The sequence below is a fragment of the Oncorhynchus nerka genome, linkage group LG8 (genome assembly GCF_034236695.1).
Source record: "Oncorhynchus nerka isolate Pitt River linkage group LG8, Oner_Uvic_2.0, whole genome shotgun sequence".
Classification (NCBI taxonomy): Eukaryota; Metazoa; Chordata; class Actinopteri; order Salmoniformes; family Salmonidae; genus Oncorhynchus; species Oncorhynchus nerka.
Window position 1 is genome coordinate 12,601,600 of NC_088403.1, and position 20,000 is coordinate 12,621,599.

The 20,000-nt window shown below is 40.2% G+C and overlaps 1 protein-coding gene across 1 annotated transcript in view; it reads left to right on the forward strand.

Annotated features, from left to right (window-relative positions):
• Window positions 1-20,000, forward strand: part of cntn1b (contactin 1b) — a 41,498-nt gene that overhangs the window by 10,613 nt on the left and 10,885 nt on the right. Inside the window, exons 2-14 of the mRNA XM_065022090.1 lie at window positions 3,172-3,228; window positions 5,097-5,132; window positions 5,345-5,471; window positions 6,717-6,898; window positions 7,203-7,298; window positions 9,192-9,398; window positions 13,502-13,601; window positions 13,862-14,046; window positions 14,294-14,418; window positions 17,669-17,786; window positions 18,091-18,241; window positions 18,480-18,607; window positions 18,922-19,094. Of these exons, the coding sequence (XP_064878162.1) occupies window positions 3,172-3,228; window positions 5,097-5,132; window positions 5,345-5,471; window positions 6,717-6,898; window positions 7,203-7,298; window positions 9,192-9,398; window positions 13,502-13,601; window positions 13,862-14,046; window positions 14,294-14,418; window positions 17,669-17,786; window positions 18,091-18,241; window positions 18,480-18,607; window positions 18,922-19,094 (1,685 nt within the window). The remainder of the gene's footprint in view (window positions 1-3,171; window positions 3,229-5,096; window positions 5,133-5,344; window positions 5,472-6,716; window positions 6,899-7,202; window positions 7,299-9,191; window positions 9,399-13,501; window positions 13,602-13,861; window positions 14,047-14,293; window positions 14,419-17,668; window positions 17,787-18,090; window positions 18,242-18,479; window positions 18,608-18,921; window positions 19,095-20,000) is intronic.

Here is a 20,000-nt window from a genome sequence, read left to right on the forward strand (position 1 = left end):
ATCTGATGTCATTTCTCTCCTCTAGCTGATGTCATTTCTCTCTCTCCTCTCTAGCTGATGTAATTTCTCTCCTCTAGCTGATGTAATTTCTCTCTAGCTGATGTAATTTCTCCAGCTAGCTGATGTCATTTCTCTCCTCTAGCTGATGTCATTTCTCTCTCTCCTCTCTAGCTGATGTCATTTCTCTCCTCTCTAGCTGATGTAATTTCCTCTCTCCTCTCTAGCTGATGTCATTTCTCTCCTCTAGCTGATGTAATTTCTCTCCTCTAGCTGATGTCATTTCTCTCCTCTAGCTGATGTCATTTCTCTCCTCTCTAGCTGATGTCATTTCTCTCCTCTAGCTGATGTCATTTCTCTCCTCTAGCTGATGTAATTTCTCTCTTCTCTAGCTGATGTCATTTCTCTCCTCTAGCTGATGTCATTTCTCTCTTCTCTAGCTGATGTCATTTCTCTCCTCTAGCTGATGTCATTTCTCTCCTCTAGCTGATGTAATTTCTCTCTTCTCTAGCTGATGTCATTTCTCTCCTCTAGCTGATGTCATTTCTCTCTTCTCTAGCTGATGTCATTTCTCTCCTCTAGCTGATGTCATTTCTCTCTTCTCTAGCTGATGTCATTTCTCTCCTCTAGCTGATGTAATTTCTCTCCTCTAGCTGATGTAATTTCTCTCCTCTCTAGCTGATGTCATTTCTCTCCTCTAGCTGATGTAATTTCTCTCTTCTCTAGCTGATGTCATTTCTCTCCTCTAGCTGATGTCATTTCTCTCCTCTAGCTGATGTCATTTCTCTCCTCTAGCTGATGTCATTTCTCTCCTCTCTAGCTGATGTCATTTCTCTCCTCTAGCTGATGTCATTTCTCTCCTCTCTAGCTGATGTCATTTCCTCCCTCTCCTCTCTAGCTGATGTCATTTCTCTCCTCTAGCTGATGTCATTTCTCTCCTCTAGCTGATGTCATTTCTCTCTCTCCTCTCTAGCTGATGTCATTTCTCTCTCTCTAGCTGATGTCATTTCTCCCTCTAGCTGATGTCATTTCCTCCTCTCCCTCTCTCTCTCTAGCTGATGTCATTTCTCTCCTCTAGCTGATGTCTCTCTAGCTGATGTCATTTCCTCCCTCTCTCTCTCTCTCTCTAGCTGATGTCATTTCTCTCCTCTAGCTGATGTCATTTCTCTCCTCTAGCTGATGTCATTTCTCTCCTCTCTAGCTGATGTCATTTCTCTCCTCTCTCTAGCTGATGTCATTTCTCTCTGATGTCTCTCTCTCTCTAGCTGATGTCATTTCTCTCTCTCTAGCTGATGTCATTTCTCTAGCTGATGTCATTTCTCTCTCTCCTCTCTAGCTGATGTCATTTCTCTCCTCTCTAGCTGATGTCATTTCTCTCTCCTCTCTAGCTGATGTCATTTCCTCTCTCCTCTCTAGCTGATGTCATTTCTCTCCTCTAGCTGATGTCATTTCTCTCTCTCCTCTCTAGCTGATGTCATTTCTCTCTCCTCTCTAGCTGATGTCATTTCTCTCTCTCTCTAGCTGATGTCATTTCTCTCTCTCTCTCTAGCTGATGTCATTTCTCTCTCTCTTGATGTCATTTCTCTCTCTCTCTCTAGCTGATGTCATTTCTCTCCTCTAGCTGATGTCATTTCTCTAGCTGATGTAATTTCTCTCTCTATTTCTTTCTCTCCTCTCTAGCTGATGTCATTTCTCTCTCTCCTCTCTAGCTGATGTCATTTCTCTCCTCTAGCTGATGTCATTTCTCTCCTCTCTAGCTGATGTCATTTCTCTCTCTCCTCTCTAGCTGATGTCATTTCTCTCTCTCCTCTCTAGCTGATGTCATTTCTCTCTCTCCTCTCTAGCTGATGTCATTTCCTCCCTCTCCTCTAGCTGATGTCATTTCTCTCTCTCCTCTAGCTGATGTCATTTCTCTCTCTCCTCTCTAGCTGATGTCATTTCTCTCTCTCTTCTCTAGCTGATGTCATTTCTCTCTCTCTTCTCTAGCTGATGTCATTTCTCTCTCTCTCTAGCTGATGTCATTTCTCTCTCTTCTCTAGCTGATGTCATTTCTCTCTCTTCTCTAGCTGATGTCATTTCTCTCTCTTCTCTAGCTGATGTCATTTCTCTCTCTTCTCTAGCTGATGTCATTTCTCTCTCTCCTGATGTCATTTCTCTCTCTCCTCTCTAGCTGATGTCATTTCCTCTCTCTCTTCTCTAGCTGATGTCATTTCTCTCTCTCTTCTCTAGCTGATGTCATTTCTCTCTCTTCTCTAGCTGATGTCATTTCTCTCTCTTCTCTAGCTGATGTCATTTCTCTCTCTCCTCTCTAGCTGATGTCATTTCCTCTCTCTCCTCTCTAGCTGATGTCATTTCTCTCTCTCCTCTCTAGCTGATGTCATTTCTCTCTCCTCTAGCAGACCTCCGTCTCCTCTGTGTGTCAGTCAGCTGATGTCATTTCATCTCTGTCTAGCTGATGTCATTTCCTCCCTCCTGCTGAGTTCTCTCCTCCTCACTGTCACACACTGGCTGATGTATTTCTCTCTCTCCTCTACTGAGTCATTTCTGCTTCTGTGATGTCTATAGCTGATGTCATTTCTCTCTCTCTCTCTCTAGCTGATGAACTAGTCATTAGACATCATCTCAGCTGATGTCATTTCTCTCTGTTTTCTAGCTGATGTCCATCTCTCTTCTCTAGCTGATGTCATTTCTCTCTCATCTCTAGCTGGTTTTCTCTCTCTTCTCTAGCTGATGTCAACTCTTCTAGCTGATGAGCTGTCATTTCTCATTCTCTAGCTGATGTTTTCTCTCTCTCTTCTCTAGCTGATGTCATTTCTCTCTCTCTCTCTAGCTGATGTCATTTCTCTCTCTCTCTACTGCTGATGTCATTTCTCTCTCTTCTTCTAGCTGATGTGATGTAATTTTCTCTCTTCTCTATTTCTCTGTTCCACTCTCATGTAGGGTTCTCTTTCTAGCTGATGTCATTTCTCTCTCTTCTCTGCTGATGTCATTTCTCTCTCCTGGTACAGGTTAATCCATGTTCTAGCTGTGGCTCTGTTCCACATCATGTGTGGTCTGGAACGTTCTGTAGGTTAATCCATGTTCTAGCCATCTCTGTTCCACATCATGTGTGATTGGAACGTCTCTGGCTGATGTCCTGTCCATGACCTGCTCTGGTCTGTGTGTCATGGTTAGAAGTCATCTGTCAGGCCCTGGTCCTGCTAGTTCTCTCCTCCTCACTGTCACACACTGGTGAGTAGCGCTCATCAGACTGCTTCTGTATTCTTTACATGTCTTAGAATGAACTAGATTAGACATCATCTCAGAAGGACTACTGTTTTTACTAGGTCCATGTTGCTCTGTTCCACCTCATGTGTGGTTGGAACGTTCTGGTACAGTTTAATCCATGTTGCTCTGTTCCACCTCATGTGTGGTTGGAACGTTCTGGTACAGTTTAATCCATGTTGCTCTGTTCCACCTCATGTGTGGTTGGAACGTTCTGGTACAGTTTAATCCATGTTGCTCTGTTCCACCTCATGTGTGGTTGGAACGTTCTGCTACAGGTTACAGTTTAATCCATGTTGCTCTGTTCCACCTCATGTGTGGTTGGAACGTTCTGATACAGTTTAATCCATGTTGCCATGTTGCTCTGTTCCACCTCATGTGTGGTTGGAACGTTCTGGTACAGGTTAATCCATGTTGCTCTGTGGTCTCATGTGTGGTTGGAACGCGTTCTGGTACAGGTTTAATCCATGTTCTAGCCATGTGGCTCTGTTCCACATCATGTGTGGTTGGAACGTTCTGGTACAGTTAATCCATGTTGCTCTGTTCCACATCATGTATGGTTGGAACGTTCTGGTACAGGTTAATCCATGTTGCTCTGTTCCACATCATGTATGGTTGGAACGTTCTGCTACAGGTTAATCCATGTTCTAGCCATGTTGCTCTGTTCCACATCATGTGTGGTTGGAACGTTCTGGTACAGGTTAATCCATGTTCTAGCCATGTTGCTCTGTTCCACATCATGTGTGGTTGGAACGTTCTGGTACAGGTTAATCCATGTTCTAGCCATGTTGCTCTGTTCCACATCATGTGTGGTTGGAACGTTCTGGTACAGGTTAATCCATGTTCTAGCCATGTGGCTCTGTTCCACATCATGTGTGGTTGGAACGTTCTGGTACAGGTTAATCCATGTTCTCTGTTCCACATCATGCCATGTTGCTCTGTTCCACATCATGTATGGTTGGAACGTTCTGGTACAGGTTAATCCATGTTGCTCTGTTCCACATCATGTGTGGTTGGAACGTTCTGGTACAGTTTAATCCATGTTCTAGCCATGTGGCTCTGTTCCACCTCATGTGTGGTTGGAACGTTCTGGTACAGGTTAATCCATGTTGCTCTGTTCCACATCATGTATGGTTGGAACGTTCTGCTACAGGTTAATCCATGTTCTAGCCATGTTGCTCTGTTCCACATCATGTGTGGTTGGAACGTTCTGGTACAGGTTAATCCATGTTCTAGCCATGTTGCTCTGTTCCACATCATGTGTGGTTGGAACGTTCTGGTACAGGTTAATCCATGTTCTAGCCATGTGGCTCTGTTCCACATCATGTGTGGTTGGAACGTTCTGATACAGTTTAATCCATGTTCTAGCCATGTTGCTCTGTTCCACATCATGTGTGGTTGGAACGTTCTGATACAGTTTAATCCATGTTCTAGCCATGTTGCTCTGTTCCACATCATGTATGGTTGGAACGTTCTGGTACAGTTTAAGCCATGTTGCTCTGTTCCACCTCATGTATGGTTGGAACGTTCTGATACAGTATAATCCATGTTGCTCTGTTCCACATCATGTGTGGTTGGAACGTTCTGGTACAGGTTAATCCATGTGGCTCTGTTCCACATCATGTGTGGTTGGAACGTTCTGGTACAGTTTAATCCATGTTGCTCTGTTCCACCTCGTGTGTGGTTGGAACGTTCTGGTACAGGTTAATCCATGTTCTAGCCATGTGGCTCTGTTCCACCTCATGTGTGGTTGGAACGTTCTGGTACAGGTTAATCCATGTTCTAGCCATGAGAAACTCAACAAAGTGTCCTTGTTTTCTCCCGTCATTTTGCAGAGGCCGTCTTGTTTGGTGAGCCCAGGATCTTTGGAGGTAAGCGGAGTCTGGTTTTGATTCTCATGACCGTTTACTCTGTAAAAGCTTGTAATGCACTGACATACAGCATTAACTCCTAAACGCTGAATCACAGTAAAATGAGTCTGGCTTTATGTGTGTTTACCGACCATTCGCAGTCATTAAAGTTATATTGACATAATGTTGCTGTAACGTTGTTGTAACATCACTGTGATGTTGTGCCCTGTCAGATGACGCTACTGGCTACGGTCCAATCTTTGAAGAGGAGCCTCTGGATATCGTCTACACAAAGGAGTCCCCTGACAGACTTATCTCCATGAACTGTAGAGCACGGGCCAACCCTGCACCCACATACCGGTAACCCCACACACACCCACATCAACCCTGCACCCACATACAGGTAACACCACACACACACACACATCAACCCTGCACCCACATACAGGTAACCCCACACACACCCACATCAACCCTGCACCCACATACAGGTAACCCCACACACACCCACATCAACCCTGCACCCACATACAGGTAACCCCCCCCACACACCCTGCACCCACACAGGTCAACCCTCAACCCTGCACCCACATACAGGTAACCCCACACACACCCACATCAACCCTGCACCCACATACAGGTAACACCACACAGTGTTTCACAGTGGTCACAAGTTGTCTGCCACAGTTCCTAGTCTGCTAACAGTTCCTCTTTTCCTGTGTACATACATTCCAGAATACTAATCTTATGATTCAAACACATTTCACTCCATTATACAGTGGCAGGGTGGAATACTGTTAATTATTGTCTAAACATTCATTTGAATGTATTAATCATTTAGTCATTATCTTACCATTACCTTAAACATATGAATCCCCCCCCCCACATACAGGTAACCCCCCCGCCACACACACACACACACAAATCAACCCTATACACACACACAAACACACACACACACACACACACACAAATCAACCCTGCATACTGGTAACACCACACACACAAACAAATCAACCCTATACACACACACCCACACCCACATCAACCCTGCACCCACATACAGGTAACCCCACACACACACACACACACACACACACACACACACACACACACACACACACACACACACACACACACACACACCCAAATCAACCCTATACACACACACACACACACACACACACAAAATCAACCCTATACACACACACACCCAAATCAACCCTATACACACACACACACCCAAATCAACCCTGCACCCACATACAGGTAACCCCCCACACACACACACGCACACACACCCAAATCAACCCGTACAATACATCAAGGTAACACACATTACGTCACATATCATTGGAAAACCAAAGGTAACAGAAATTTAAAGAACATTTTAAGATCTACTGCCATGTCGTCACAGACATTCACAAGGTGTTTTGAAGGACTTTGATTGGTTCTAGAGTCATACAACTTTCAGAGGACATGGAGAGGAATGACTCATTCCAATTTATACAAAAAAACAAAAACAATTTATGGGTAAAAAGGGAGATCCACATTTCCCCCCCAGATGGAGACGTGATAACTGGGAGATCCACATTTCCCCCCCAGATGGAGGCGTGATAACTGGGAGATCAAGCTGCTGGAGCTGCCCAATGAACACTACAGTCTGGTGGGAGGGAACCTCATCATTAACAACCCTGAAGAGAAGAAACATGCAGGGACCTACGTCTGTGTCGCCAAGAACGTGTACGGCACCGTCATCAGCAAGGAGGCCAAGGTCAAGTTTGGATGTGAGTATTGTCGCGAGCCATGACCTAATTTCATGTTGAGAGAGACTAGTACTGGATGTGAGTGAAACTGGTTGACTCTGGTCAACAGGTTCTATTTCTCTCTCACAGTAGTTTTGCTTATTCACATCCCCATGGTTTCTGAAACTGAATTGACTAACAAACACAGGAAGTATCATGTCGTGTTTGTAGTCTCTAAGTCATTGCTTCTGTCTGTGGTATACAGCTGTGTTGTCTGTGGACACCTGGAATCATAACTATATGCTAGAGTTAAACTGACCACTGCGTTATCTTTCTCTATCTCCAGACCTGGAGGAGTTCCCAGATGAAGAGAGAGACCCTGTGACTGTGAAGGAGGGCCAGGGGGCCGTGCTGCTCTGTGCTCCTCCCAAGCGATGGCCAAGTTAGTACCTCAGACATACTAGAATACACATGATGGCCAAGTTAGTAGCTCAGACATACTAGAATACACATGATGGCCAAGTTAGTGCCTCAGACTTACTAGAATACACATGATGGCCAAGTTAGTACCTCAGACATACTAGAATACAGATGATGGCCAAGTTAGTGCCTCAGACTTACTAGAATACACGTGATGGCCAAGTTAGTACCTCAGACTTACTAGAATACACATGATGGCCAAGTTAGTACCTCAGACATACTGGAATACACATGATGGCCAAGTTAGTACCTCAGACATACTAGAATACACATGATGGCCAAGTTAGTACCTCAGACATACTAGAATACACATGATGGCCAAGTTAGTACCTCAGACATACTAGAATACACATGATGGCCAAGTTAGTACCTCAGACATACTAGAATACATATGATGGCCAAGTTAGTACCTCAGACTTACTAGAATACACATGATGGCCAAGTTAGTACCTCAGACATACTGGAATACATACTGTACCTCAGACATACTGGAATACATATGATGGCCAAGTTAGTACCTCAGACATACTGGAATACACATGATGGCCAAGTTAGTGCCTCAGACATACTAGAACACACATGATGGCCAAGTTAGTACCTCAGACATACTAGAATACACATGATGGCCAAGTTAGTACCTCAGACATACTAGAATACACATGATGGCCAAGTTAGTCAGACATACTAGAATATACCTCAGACATACTAGAATACACATGATGGCCAAGTTAGTACCTCAGACATACTAGAATACACATGATGGCCAAGTTAGTACCTCAGACATACTAGAATACACATGATGGCCAAGTTAGTACCTCAGACATACTAGAATACATATGATGGCCAAGTTAGTACCTCAGACTTACTAGAATACACATGATGGCCAAGTTAGTACCTCAGACATACTGGAATACACATAATGGCCAAGTTAGTACCTCAGACATACTGGAATACACATGATGGCCAAGTTAGTGCCTCAGACATACTAGAACACACATGATGGCCAAGTTAGTACCTCAGACATACTAGAATACACATGATGGCCAAGTTAGTACCTCAGACATACTAGAATACACATGATGGCCAAGTTAGTACCTCAGACATACTGGAATACACATGATGGCCAAGTTAGTACCTCAGACATACTAGAATACACATGATGGCCAAGTTAGTACCTCAGACATACTAGAATACACATGATCACTCAAACTAACAGTCATACTTGTCTTTTCCTACTAGCTCTGACTCTGCTGATAGCTACTTTATTGAAGAAAAATTTACTTACTATGTAATATGTGGTTGACCCACCTAGCTATCTTAAAGGCCCAGTGCATTCAAAAACATGATTTTCTTGTGTTTTATACATATTTCCAGACTATGAGGTTGGAATAATACTGTGAAATGTTCTGCCAATCACAGCAAATGTTCAGTTTTCACCTCCCCACTCAGACCACTCACAGACAGTCCTAGAAAAAATACTGCTTGAGAAATTGCTCTTTGCTAAAAAAAATATTTTAATTGAAAGCAATCACATTAACGTACTTAATTGTTATCCAGAATTGATTTGATAGTGAAATAAAAATGGCTACATGCACTATCAATGCTCTACCTTCAAGTGGCTCTGGGTACTAGCGTCTGTTAAAGGACTCACATGTAAACATAAACATTCTGACTTGTAATGTATTCAGTGTTGAGTCATAGAACTTCATGAAGAAAGAGTTGTTCAGAACACCATGGTTCACAGTACCTCAGAGTTACACAGTACACAAACTAAACCCCCATAGAGACTCAGAGGTGATTCAGGGGAAACCGACCACCATATTCTTACTAGTTGTGTTTTTGCTCTGTATCCCAGCTGAGGTGACGTTCCGTTGGATATACAACGAGTTTCCGGTCTTCCTCCACCCGGATAAGCGTCGCTTCGTCTCTCAGAGCACCGGGAATCTGTACATCTCCAAGGTGGAGGCGTCAGACGCAGGGAACTACTCCTGCTATGTGTTCAACCCACAGATTGGCAAGGGAGTCTACTCCAAGTTTATCCCTCTCATATCTACAGAAGAGAGTGAGTAGCCTGTAGCTGTGTTACCTATATAGTACACTAGTTTATAGCTGTGTTACCTACAGTATATAGTACACTAGTTTATAGCTGTTACCTATATAGTACACTAGTTTATAGCTGTGTTACCTATATAGTGCACTAGTTCATGACTGTGTTACCTATATAGTACACTAGTTTATAGCTGTGTTACCTATATAGTACACTAGTTTATAGCTGTGATACTTGTATAGTGCACTAGTTCATGACTGTGTTACCTATATAGTACACTAGTTTATAGCTGTGTTACCTACAGTATATAGTACACTAGTTTATAGCTGTGTTACCAACAGTATATAGTACACTAGTTTATAGCTGTGATACCTATATAGTACACTAGTTTATAGCTGTGTTACCTACAGCATATAGTACACTAGCCTATAGCTGTGTTACCTATATAGTACACTAGTATATAGCTGTATTACCTATATAGTACACTAGTACATAGCTGTGTTACCTATATAGTACACTAGTATATAACTGTGTTACATATATAGTACACTAGTATATAGCTGTGTTACCTACAGTATATAGTACACTAGTTTATGGCTGTGTTACCTATATAGTACACTAGTATATAGCTGTGTTACCTATATAGTACACTAGTATATAGCTGTGTTACCAACAGTATATAGTACACTAGCCTATAGCTGTGTTACCTATATAGTACACTAGTATATAGCTGTGTTACCTATAAAGTACACTAGTATATAGCTGTGTTACCTACAGTATATAGTAAACTAGTATATAGCTGTGTTACCTTTATAGTACACTAGTATATAGCTGTGTTACCTATATAATACACTAGTATATAGCTGTGTTACCTTTATAGTACACTAGTATATAGCTGTGTTACCTATATAATACACTAGTATATAGCTGTGTTACCTTTATAGTACACTAGTATATAGCTGTGTTACCTACAGTATATAGTACACTAGTATATAGCTGTGTTACCTATATAGTACCTATACACTAGTTTATAGCTGTGTTACCTATATAGTGCACTAGTATCATAGCTGTGTTACCTACAGTATATAGTACACTAGTATATAGCTGTGTTACCTATATAGTACACTAGTTTATAGCTGTGTTACCTATATAATACACTAGTATATAGCTGTGTTACCTATATAATACACTAGTTTATAGCTGTGTTACCTACAGTATATAGTACACTAGTTTATAGCTGTGTTACCTACAGTATATAGTACACTAGTTTATAGCTGTGTTACCTATATAGTACACTAGTTTATAGCTGTGTTACCTATATAATACACTAGTTCATACTGTACCTACACTAGTTTATAGCTGTGTTACCTATATATAGTACACTAGTTTATAGCTGTGTTACCTACATAGTACACTAGTACATAGCTGTGTTACCTATATATAGTACACTAGTTTATAGCTGTGTTACCTATATAGTACACTAGTTTATAGCTGTGTTACCTATATAGTACACTAGTTTATAGCTGTGTTACCTATATAGTACACTAGTTTATAGCTGTGTTACCTATATAGTACACTAGTTTATAGCTGTGTTACCTACAGTATATATTACACTAGTTTATAGCTGTGTTACCTATATAGTACACTAGTATATAGCTGTGTTACCTATATAGTACACTAGTATATAGCTGTGTTACCAACAGTATATAGTACACTAGCCTATAGCTGTGTTACCTATATAGTACACTAGTATATAGCTGTGTTACCTATATAGTACACTAGTATATAGCTGTGTTACCTACAGTATATAGTATACTAGTATATAGCTGTGTTACCTATATAGTACACTAGTATATAGCTGTGTTACCTTTATAGTACACTAGTATATAGCTGTGTTACCTATATAATACACTAGTATATAGCTGTGTTACCTACAGTATATAGTACACTAGTATATAGCTGTGTTACCTACAGTATATAGTACACTAGTATATAGCTGTGTTACCTATATAGTACACTAGTATATAGCTGTGTTACCTATATAGTACACTAGTATATAGCTGTGTTACCTATATAGTACACTAGTATATAGCTGTGTTACCTACAGTATATAGTACACTAGTATATAGCTGTGTTACCTATATAGTACACTAGTTTATAGCTGTGTTACCTATATAATACACTAGTATATAGCTGTGTTACCTATATAATACACTAGTTTATAGCTGTGTTACCTACAGTATATAGTACACTAGTTTATAGCTGTGTTACCTATATAGTACACTAGTTTATAGCTGTGTTACCTATATAGTACACTAGTTTATAGCTGTGTTACCTATATAATACACTAGTTCATGACTGTGTTACCTATATAGTACACTAGTTTATAGCTGTGTTACCTACAGTATATAGTACACTAGTTTATAGCTGTGTTACCTACAGTATATAGTACACTAGTTTATAGCTGTGTTACCTATATAGTACACTAGTTTATAGCTGTGTTACCTATATAGTACACTAGTTTATAGCTGTGTTACCTACAGTATATATTACACTAGTTTATAGCTGTGTTACCTATATAGTACACTAGTATATAGCTGTGTTACCTATATAGTACACTAGTATATAGCTGTGTTACCAACAGTATATAGTACACTAGCCTATAGCTGTGTTACCTATATAGTACACTAGTATATAGCTGTGTTACCTATAAAGTACACTAGTATATAGCTGTGTTACCTACAGTATATAGTAAACTAGTATATAGCTGTGTTACCTTTATAGTACACTAGTATATAGCTGTGTTACCTATATAATACACTAGTATATAGCTGTGTTACCTTTATAGTACACTAGTATATAGCTGTGTTACCTATATAATACACTAGTATATAGCTGTGTTACCTTTATAGTACACTAGTATATAGCTGTGTTACCTATATAGTACACTAGTATATAGCTGTGTTACCTACAGTATATAGTACACTAGTATATAGCTGTGTTACCTACAGTATATAGTACACTAGTATATAGCTGTGTTACCTATATAGTACACTAGTATATAGCTGTGTTACCTATATAGTACACTAGTATATAGCTGTGTTACCTATATAGTACACTAGTATATAGCTGTGTTACCTACAGTATATAGTACACTAGTATATAGCTGTGTTACCTATATAGTACACTAGTTTATAGCTGTGTTACCTACAGTATATAGTACACTAGTATATAGCTGTGTTACCTATATAGTACACTAGTTTATAGCTGTGTTACCTATATAATACACTAGTTTATAGCTGTGTTACCTATATAATACACTAGTTTATAGCTGTGTTACCTATATAGTACACTAGTTTATAGCTGTGTTACCTATATATAGTACACTAGTTTATAGCTGTGTATACCTAGTTCATGACTGTGTTATATAGTACACTAGTTTATAGCTGTGTTACCTACAGTATATAGTACACTAGTTTATAGCTGTGTTACCTATATAGTACACTAGTTTATAGCTGTGTTACCTATATAGTACACTAGTTTATAGCTGTGTTACCTATATAGTACACTAGTTTATAGCTGTGTTACCTACAGTATATATTACACTAGTTTATAGCTGTGTTACCTATATAGTACACTAGTTTATAGCTGTGTTACCTACAGTATATATTACACTAGTTTATAGCTGTGTTACCTACAGTATATAGTACACTAGTTTATAGCTGTGTTACCTATATAGTACACTAGTATATAGCTGTGTTACCTACAGTATATAGTACACTAGCCTATAGCTGTGTTACCTATATAGTACACTACTTTTGACCATTGTCTTTGCTTTGTCTTCAGCTCTGGGTAGATGTTACGCCTAGGCTCAGATCTTGGATCAGCTTAAACCCTCCCCAAAATCTAAGATGTTTCTTTAGATGTAAAGACACAAAACTGACCTTAGATCAGTGTCTAGGTAGAGGTGCATCCTAGCCACAGATCTGGTATCATGTTACACTCTGCGAAATCTCTCCCTTAACATTAGGCTGGAAAAAAAACACAAAAACTGACCATACATCAATGTCTTTTGGGCAACTCCATAGTGTTGACCTATGACCCTTTCATCCCCACAGCCCCAGAGAAGAGATACAAGGCCGACCTCGTAGTGAAGTTCCCTGACACCACAGCTATGCTCAACTACAACGTCACACTGGAGTGCTTCGCTCTGGGAAAGTGAGTCAGAATATGGAAATTACAGATATTTAGCTACTGATGAAACAAACACAAAGACTTTGGGGACTTTTGTTCACTTGTCACACTGTAACTAGAGAAGATGGCATCCATTTGCTTACACATATTTTGTGAAACAGTTATGTATGCCTTATAAAGGGCTTATGGAGGATTCATTAAGCCTTCATAAGACACAAGGCCTGCCATTTGAGACATAACCGTGCTTAGTTAGTTCCTTCTTCTCTTGTTGTCTTTGCGTCCAGTCCGGCCCCTCATATCGTCTGGAGGAAGATAGGTGCCACCGACCTGCCTGCCAGCGCTCAGGTCAGCATGTCTGGAGCACTGCTCCACCTCTACAACGTCCAGTATGAAGACTCAGCAGGGTACGAGTGTGAGGCCATCAACCAGAAATGGCAGGACTGGCATCAGGCCTGGCTCTATGTAGAGGGTAAGATACCAGACTCCATCTCTACAGTGTTACAATAAGAGAAGAGGGTAAGATACCAGACTCCATCTCTACAGTGTTACAATAACAGATCTGATATACAGTACGTAGCACTTGCTTCTAACACTTTACATTACGATGTTAGTACCACTAACACTAATATGTGATTTACTGTAAACCAGAACATATTACATGGTTTCATTGTAGTGTGTATGTGTTTCAACATTTTAAATTGTGTTTTGATTGACAGCTGCTCCTGAGTGGGCTGTGACCATCAACAACACCCAGAAGGACATAGGGTCAGAACACACCATGTCCTGTGTAGCTAATGGGAAGCCTGGCCCATACATCCGATGGCTCAAGGATGGATACTCGGTAAAGACGCCTGTCCTCCCCCTGCTGGCTGTCATTCTTTAAAGGGCAACTTCACCGTCAAAATCAAAATTGGACAGATGATCGCAAACTCCTTAAAGGGATACATGTATCTACTTCCCCAGAGTCAGATGAACTTGAGGATACCATTTGTATGTCTTTGTGTCCAGTATGAAGGAAGTTAGAGGTAGTTTTGAGGGCCAATGCTAACTAGCGTTAGCGCAATGATTGGATGTCTATGGGTCTTTGCTAGAATGCTTTTGTGGTAGGTGTTTTAATTAACACCAACCACAATTTATGTACATCTGTTGTGTAGATCCACTGTATAAGGATAGTGAAATAAGCTGGACTTGATCTCAATTCAATAGGAAAGATGGGCACCATCTTATCTAGTACTAATTCAATAGGAAAGATGGGCACCATCTTATCTAGTACTAATTCAATAGGAAAGATTGGCACCATATTATCTAGTACTAATTCAATAGGAAACATGGGCACCATCTTATCTAGTACTAATTCAATAGGAAACATGGGCACCATCTTATCTAGTACTAATTCAATAGGAAAGATGGGCACCATCTTATCTAGTACTAATTCAATAGGAAAGATGGGCACCATCTTATCTAGTACTAATTCAATAGGAAAGATTGGCACCATCTTATCTAGTACTAATTCAATAGGAAAGATTGGCACCATCTTATCTAGTACCAATTCAATAGGAAAGATTGGCACCATCTTATCTAGTACTAATTCAATAGGAAAGATTGGCACCATCTTATCTAGTACTAATTCAATAGGAAAGATTGGCACCATCTTATCTAGTACTAATTCAATAGGAAAGATTGGCACCATCTTATCTAGTACTAATTCAATAGGAAAGATTGGCACCATCTTATCTAGTACTAATTCAATAGGAAAGATTGGCACCATCTTATCTAGTACTAATTCAATAGGAAAGATTGGCACCATCTTATCTAGTACTAATTCAATATGAAAGATTGGCACCATCTTATCTTATCTAGTACTAATTCAATAGGAAAGATTGGCACCATCTTATCTAATAGGAAAGATTGGCACTAATTCAATAGGAAAGATTGGCACCATCTTATCTAGTACTAATTCAATAGGAAAGATTGGCACCATCTTATCTAGTACTAATTCAATAGGAAAGATTGGCACCATCTTATCTAGTACTAATTCAATAGGAAAGATTGGCACCATCTTATCTAGTACTAATTCAATAGGAAAGATTGGCACCATCTTATCTAGTAATTCTAAAGATTCAATCTTATCTAGTACTAATTCAATAGGAAAGATGGGCACCATCTTATCTAGTACTAATTCAATAGGAAAGATTGGCACCATCTTATCTAGTACTAATTCAATAGGAAAGATTGGCACCATCTTACCATCTTATCTAGTACTAATTCAATAGGAAAGATTGGCACCATCTTATCTAGTACTAATTCAATAGGAAAGATTGGCACCATCTTATCTAGTACTAATTCAATAGGAAAGATTGGCACCATCTTATCTAATAAATTCAATAGGAAAGATTGGCACCATCTTATCTAGTACTAATTCAATAGGAAAGATTGGCACCATCTAGTACTTATCTAGTTATCTAGTACTAATTCAATAGGAAAGATTGGCACCATCTTATCTAGTACTAATTCAATAGGAAAGATTGGCACCATCTTATCTAGTACTAATTCAATAGAAAGATTGGCACCATCTTATCTAGTACTAATTCAATAGGAAAGATTGGCACCATCTTATCTAATACTAATTCAATAGGAAAGATTGGCACCATCTTATCTAATACTAATTCAATAGGAAAGATTGGCACCATCTTATCTAGTACTAATTCAATAGGAAAGATTGGCACCATCTTATCTAGTACTAATTCAATAGGAAAGATTGGCACCATCTTATCTAGTACTAATTCAATAGGAAAGATTGGCACCATCTTATCTAGTACTAATTCAATAGGAAAGATTGGCACCATCTTATCTAGTACTAATTCAATAGGAAAGATTGGCACCATCTTATCTAGTACTAATTCAATAGGAAAGATTGGCACCATCTTATCTAGTACTAATTCAATAGGAAAGATTGGCACCATCTTATCTAGTACTAATTCAATAGGAAAGATTGGCACCATCTTATCTAGTACTAATTCAATAGGAAAGATTGGCACCATCTTATCTAGTACTAATTCAATATGAAAGATTGGCACCATCTTATCTAGTACTAATTCAATAGGAAAGATTGGCACCATCTTATCTAATACTAATTCAATAGGAAAGATTGGCACCATCTTATCTAATACTAATTCAATATGAAAGATGGGCACCATCTTATCTAATACTAATTCAATAGGAAAGATTGGCACCATCTTATCTAGTACTAATTCAATAGGAAAGATTGGCACCATCTTATCTAGTACTAATTAAATAGGAAAGATTGGCACCATCTTATCTAGTACTAATTCAATAGGAAAGATGGGCACCATCTTATCTAATACTAATTCAATAGGAAAGATTGGCACCATCTTATCTAGTACTAATTCAATAGGAAAGATTTGCACCATCTTATCTAGTACTAATTCATTAGGAAAGATTGGCACCATCTTATCTAATACTAATTCAATAGGAAAGATTGGCACCATCTTATCTAGTACTAATTCAATATGAAAGATACCATCTTAATTCAATAGGAAAGATTGGCACCATCTTATCTAGTACTAATTCAATAGGAAAGATAATTCAATAGGAAAGATTGGCACCATCTTATCTAGTACTAATTCAATAGGAAAGATTGGCACCATCTTATCTAGTACTAATTCATCACCATCTTATCTAGTACTAATTCAATAGGAAAGATTGGCACCATCTTATCTAGTACTAATTCAATAGGAAAGATTTATCACCATCTTATCTAGTACTAATTCAATAGGAAAGATTGGCACCATCTTATCTAGTACTAATTCAATAGGAAAGATTGATCTTATCTAGGGAAAGATTGGCACCATCTTATCTAGTACTAATTCAATAGGAAAGATTGGCAATCTTATCTAGTAAATTCAATAGGAAAGATTGGCACCATCTTATCTAGTACTAATTCAATAGGAAAGATTGGCACCATCTTATCTAGTACTAATTCAATAGGAAAGATTGGCACCATCTTATCTAGTACTAATTCAATAGGAAACATGGGCACCATCTTATCTAGTACACTTTTTTTCCCCCAGTATGGTAAAGGTGAGCTGAAGTTCTCCAGTCTGACATTTGAAGACTCTGGGATGTACCAGTGTATCGCTGAGAACTACTGGGGTATCATCTACGCCAGCGCTGAGCTACGTGTCATTGGTGAGTGTATAACACAACCTACCTATGATTGGTTAGTCTGTAACACAAACTACATGTGATTGGTTAGTCTGTAACACAAACTACATGTGATTGGTTAGTCTGTGCCCTGAACTGCACCTCATTGGTTCGTCTTTGAAAGCCAATGTGTATCATTAACGAGCACACCCCCACCGTGTTTCTAGTTTTGATTCTGGGAATATAAAAAACGACAGTCATCAACTATAGCAAGGACAAAGTCGTCAGTTATACACACAGTCCTCATTGATAGATAATTACATCCAGCCACTTCCCTACCCCATCCCAGCTTGTGCCCCGACGTTTGAGTTGAACCCAGTGAAGAAGTATCTTCTAGGAGCTAACAACGGCCGTGTGGTCATAGAGTGTAAGCCCAGAGCTGCCCCCAGACCCAGGTTCACCTGGACCAAGGGGAAAGAAGTGCTCTTCAACAACTCACGGTAAATAAGGATTTCTTTGGGGGAATTTCATTTCAACGTAAAGGCTTTACAAATACAAATGTTTGGTTGATTGGTTGGTTGATTGGTTGGTCGGTTGGTTGATTTACTGACATCTGAGTTTGTTATTCATCAGAGCAACTGTAGGAGAATCTTGTCAATCTTGTGATTTGAAAGAAATCCATTTGAAAGAAATCCAATACTGTATGGTTGTGAATGACGTGTTTCCTTCCCTCCATAGTATCTCCATCATGTTTGATGGGAGTCTGGAGATCCTGAATGCCACCAGGAATGATGAGGGGGTGTACACCTGCTTAGCTCAGAATGACAGAGGGAAGGCCAACAGCACAGGGACTCTGACCATCACAGGTATCACTCTCCATCCAGCTTTACACAGCTGTCTAAAATGTGCCCTAATATTGATCTACCTTGAATGTTCATGTGTAGTTATTGAGGACGTTGGGGACAGTCAACCATCTGTTGTCTCATTATTTGATCCCATTCTGATTCTGTATTGACACGAGTACTGTTCTTTAAAGCTGGGTCTGTGTACAGCCAGCATAATGTTGCACAGTGTGAGTCAACAGTCTTCTCTACTGTGTGTGTGTGTGTGTGTGTGTGTGTGTGTGTGTGTGTGTGTGTGTGTGTGTGTGTGTGTGTGTGTGTGTGTGTGTGTGACACAGAGGCGACACAGATCACAGTAGCCCCAGAGGACACTCAGGTGATGGTAGGAGAGGAGGTGCATCTGCAGTGCCAGGCCTCCTTTGACCCCAGTCTGGACATCACCTTCATCTGGTCTCTGGATTTCAGGGTCATCGACTTCTACCTAGAGTGGAAGCACTATGAACGCATCATGGTAGGAGGGATAGCACAAACCAGCAGGGTTGGGGTCAATTCCAGATCAGTTCAGTATATTCAGGAAGTACACTGAAATTCACCTGTTTCTCAGGTGATGTACCAGTGTGTGAAGTGTTTAACCCTGTCTCTCTGTCCATCCAGGATGGTGAGGATAGTGTTTAACCCTGTCTCTCTGTCCATCCAGGATGGTGAGGATAGTGTTTAACCCTGTCTCTCTGTCCATCCAGGATGGTGAGGATAGTGTTTAACCCTGTCTCTCTGTCCATCCAGGATGGTGAGGACAGTGTGTGAAGTGTTTAACCCTGTCTCTCTGTCCATCCAGAATGGTGAGGATAGTGTTTAACCCTGTCTCTCTGTCCATCCAGGATGGTGAGGATAGTGTTTAACCCTGTCTCTCTGTCCATCCAGGATGGTGAGGACAGTGTGTGAAGTGTTTAACCCTGTCTCTCTGTCCATCCAGGATGGTGAGGATAGTGTTTAACCCTGTCTCTCTGTCCATCCAGGATGGTGAGGATAGTGTTTAACCCTGTCTCTCTGTCCATCCAGGATGGTGAGGACAGTGTGTGAAGTGTTTAACCCTGTCTCTCTGTCCATCCAGGATGGTGAGGATAGTGTTTAACCCTGTCTCTCTGTCCATCCAGGATGGTGAGGATAGTGTTTAACCCTGTCTCTCTGTCCATCCAGGATGGTGAGGATAGTGTTTAACCCTGTCTCTCTGTCCATCCAGGATGGTGAGGATAGTGTTTAACCCTGTCTCTCTGTCCATCCAGGATGGTGAGGATAGTGTTTAACCCTGTCTCTCTGTCCATCCAGGATGGTGAGGATAGTGTTTAACCCTGTCTCTCTGTCCATCCAGGATGGTGAGGACAGTGATGAGTGTTTAACCCTGTCTCTCTGTCCATCC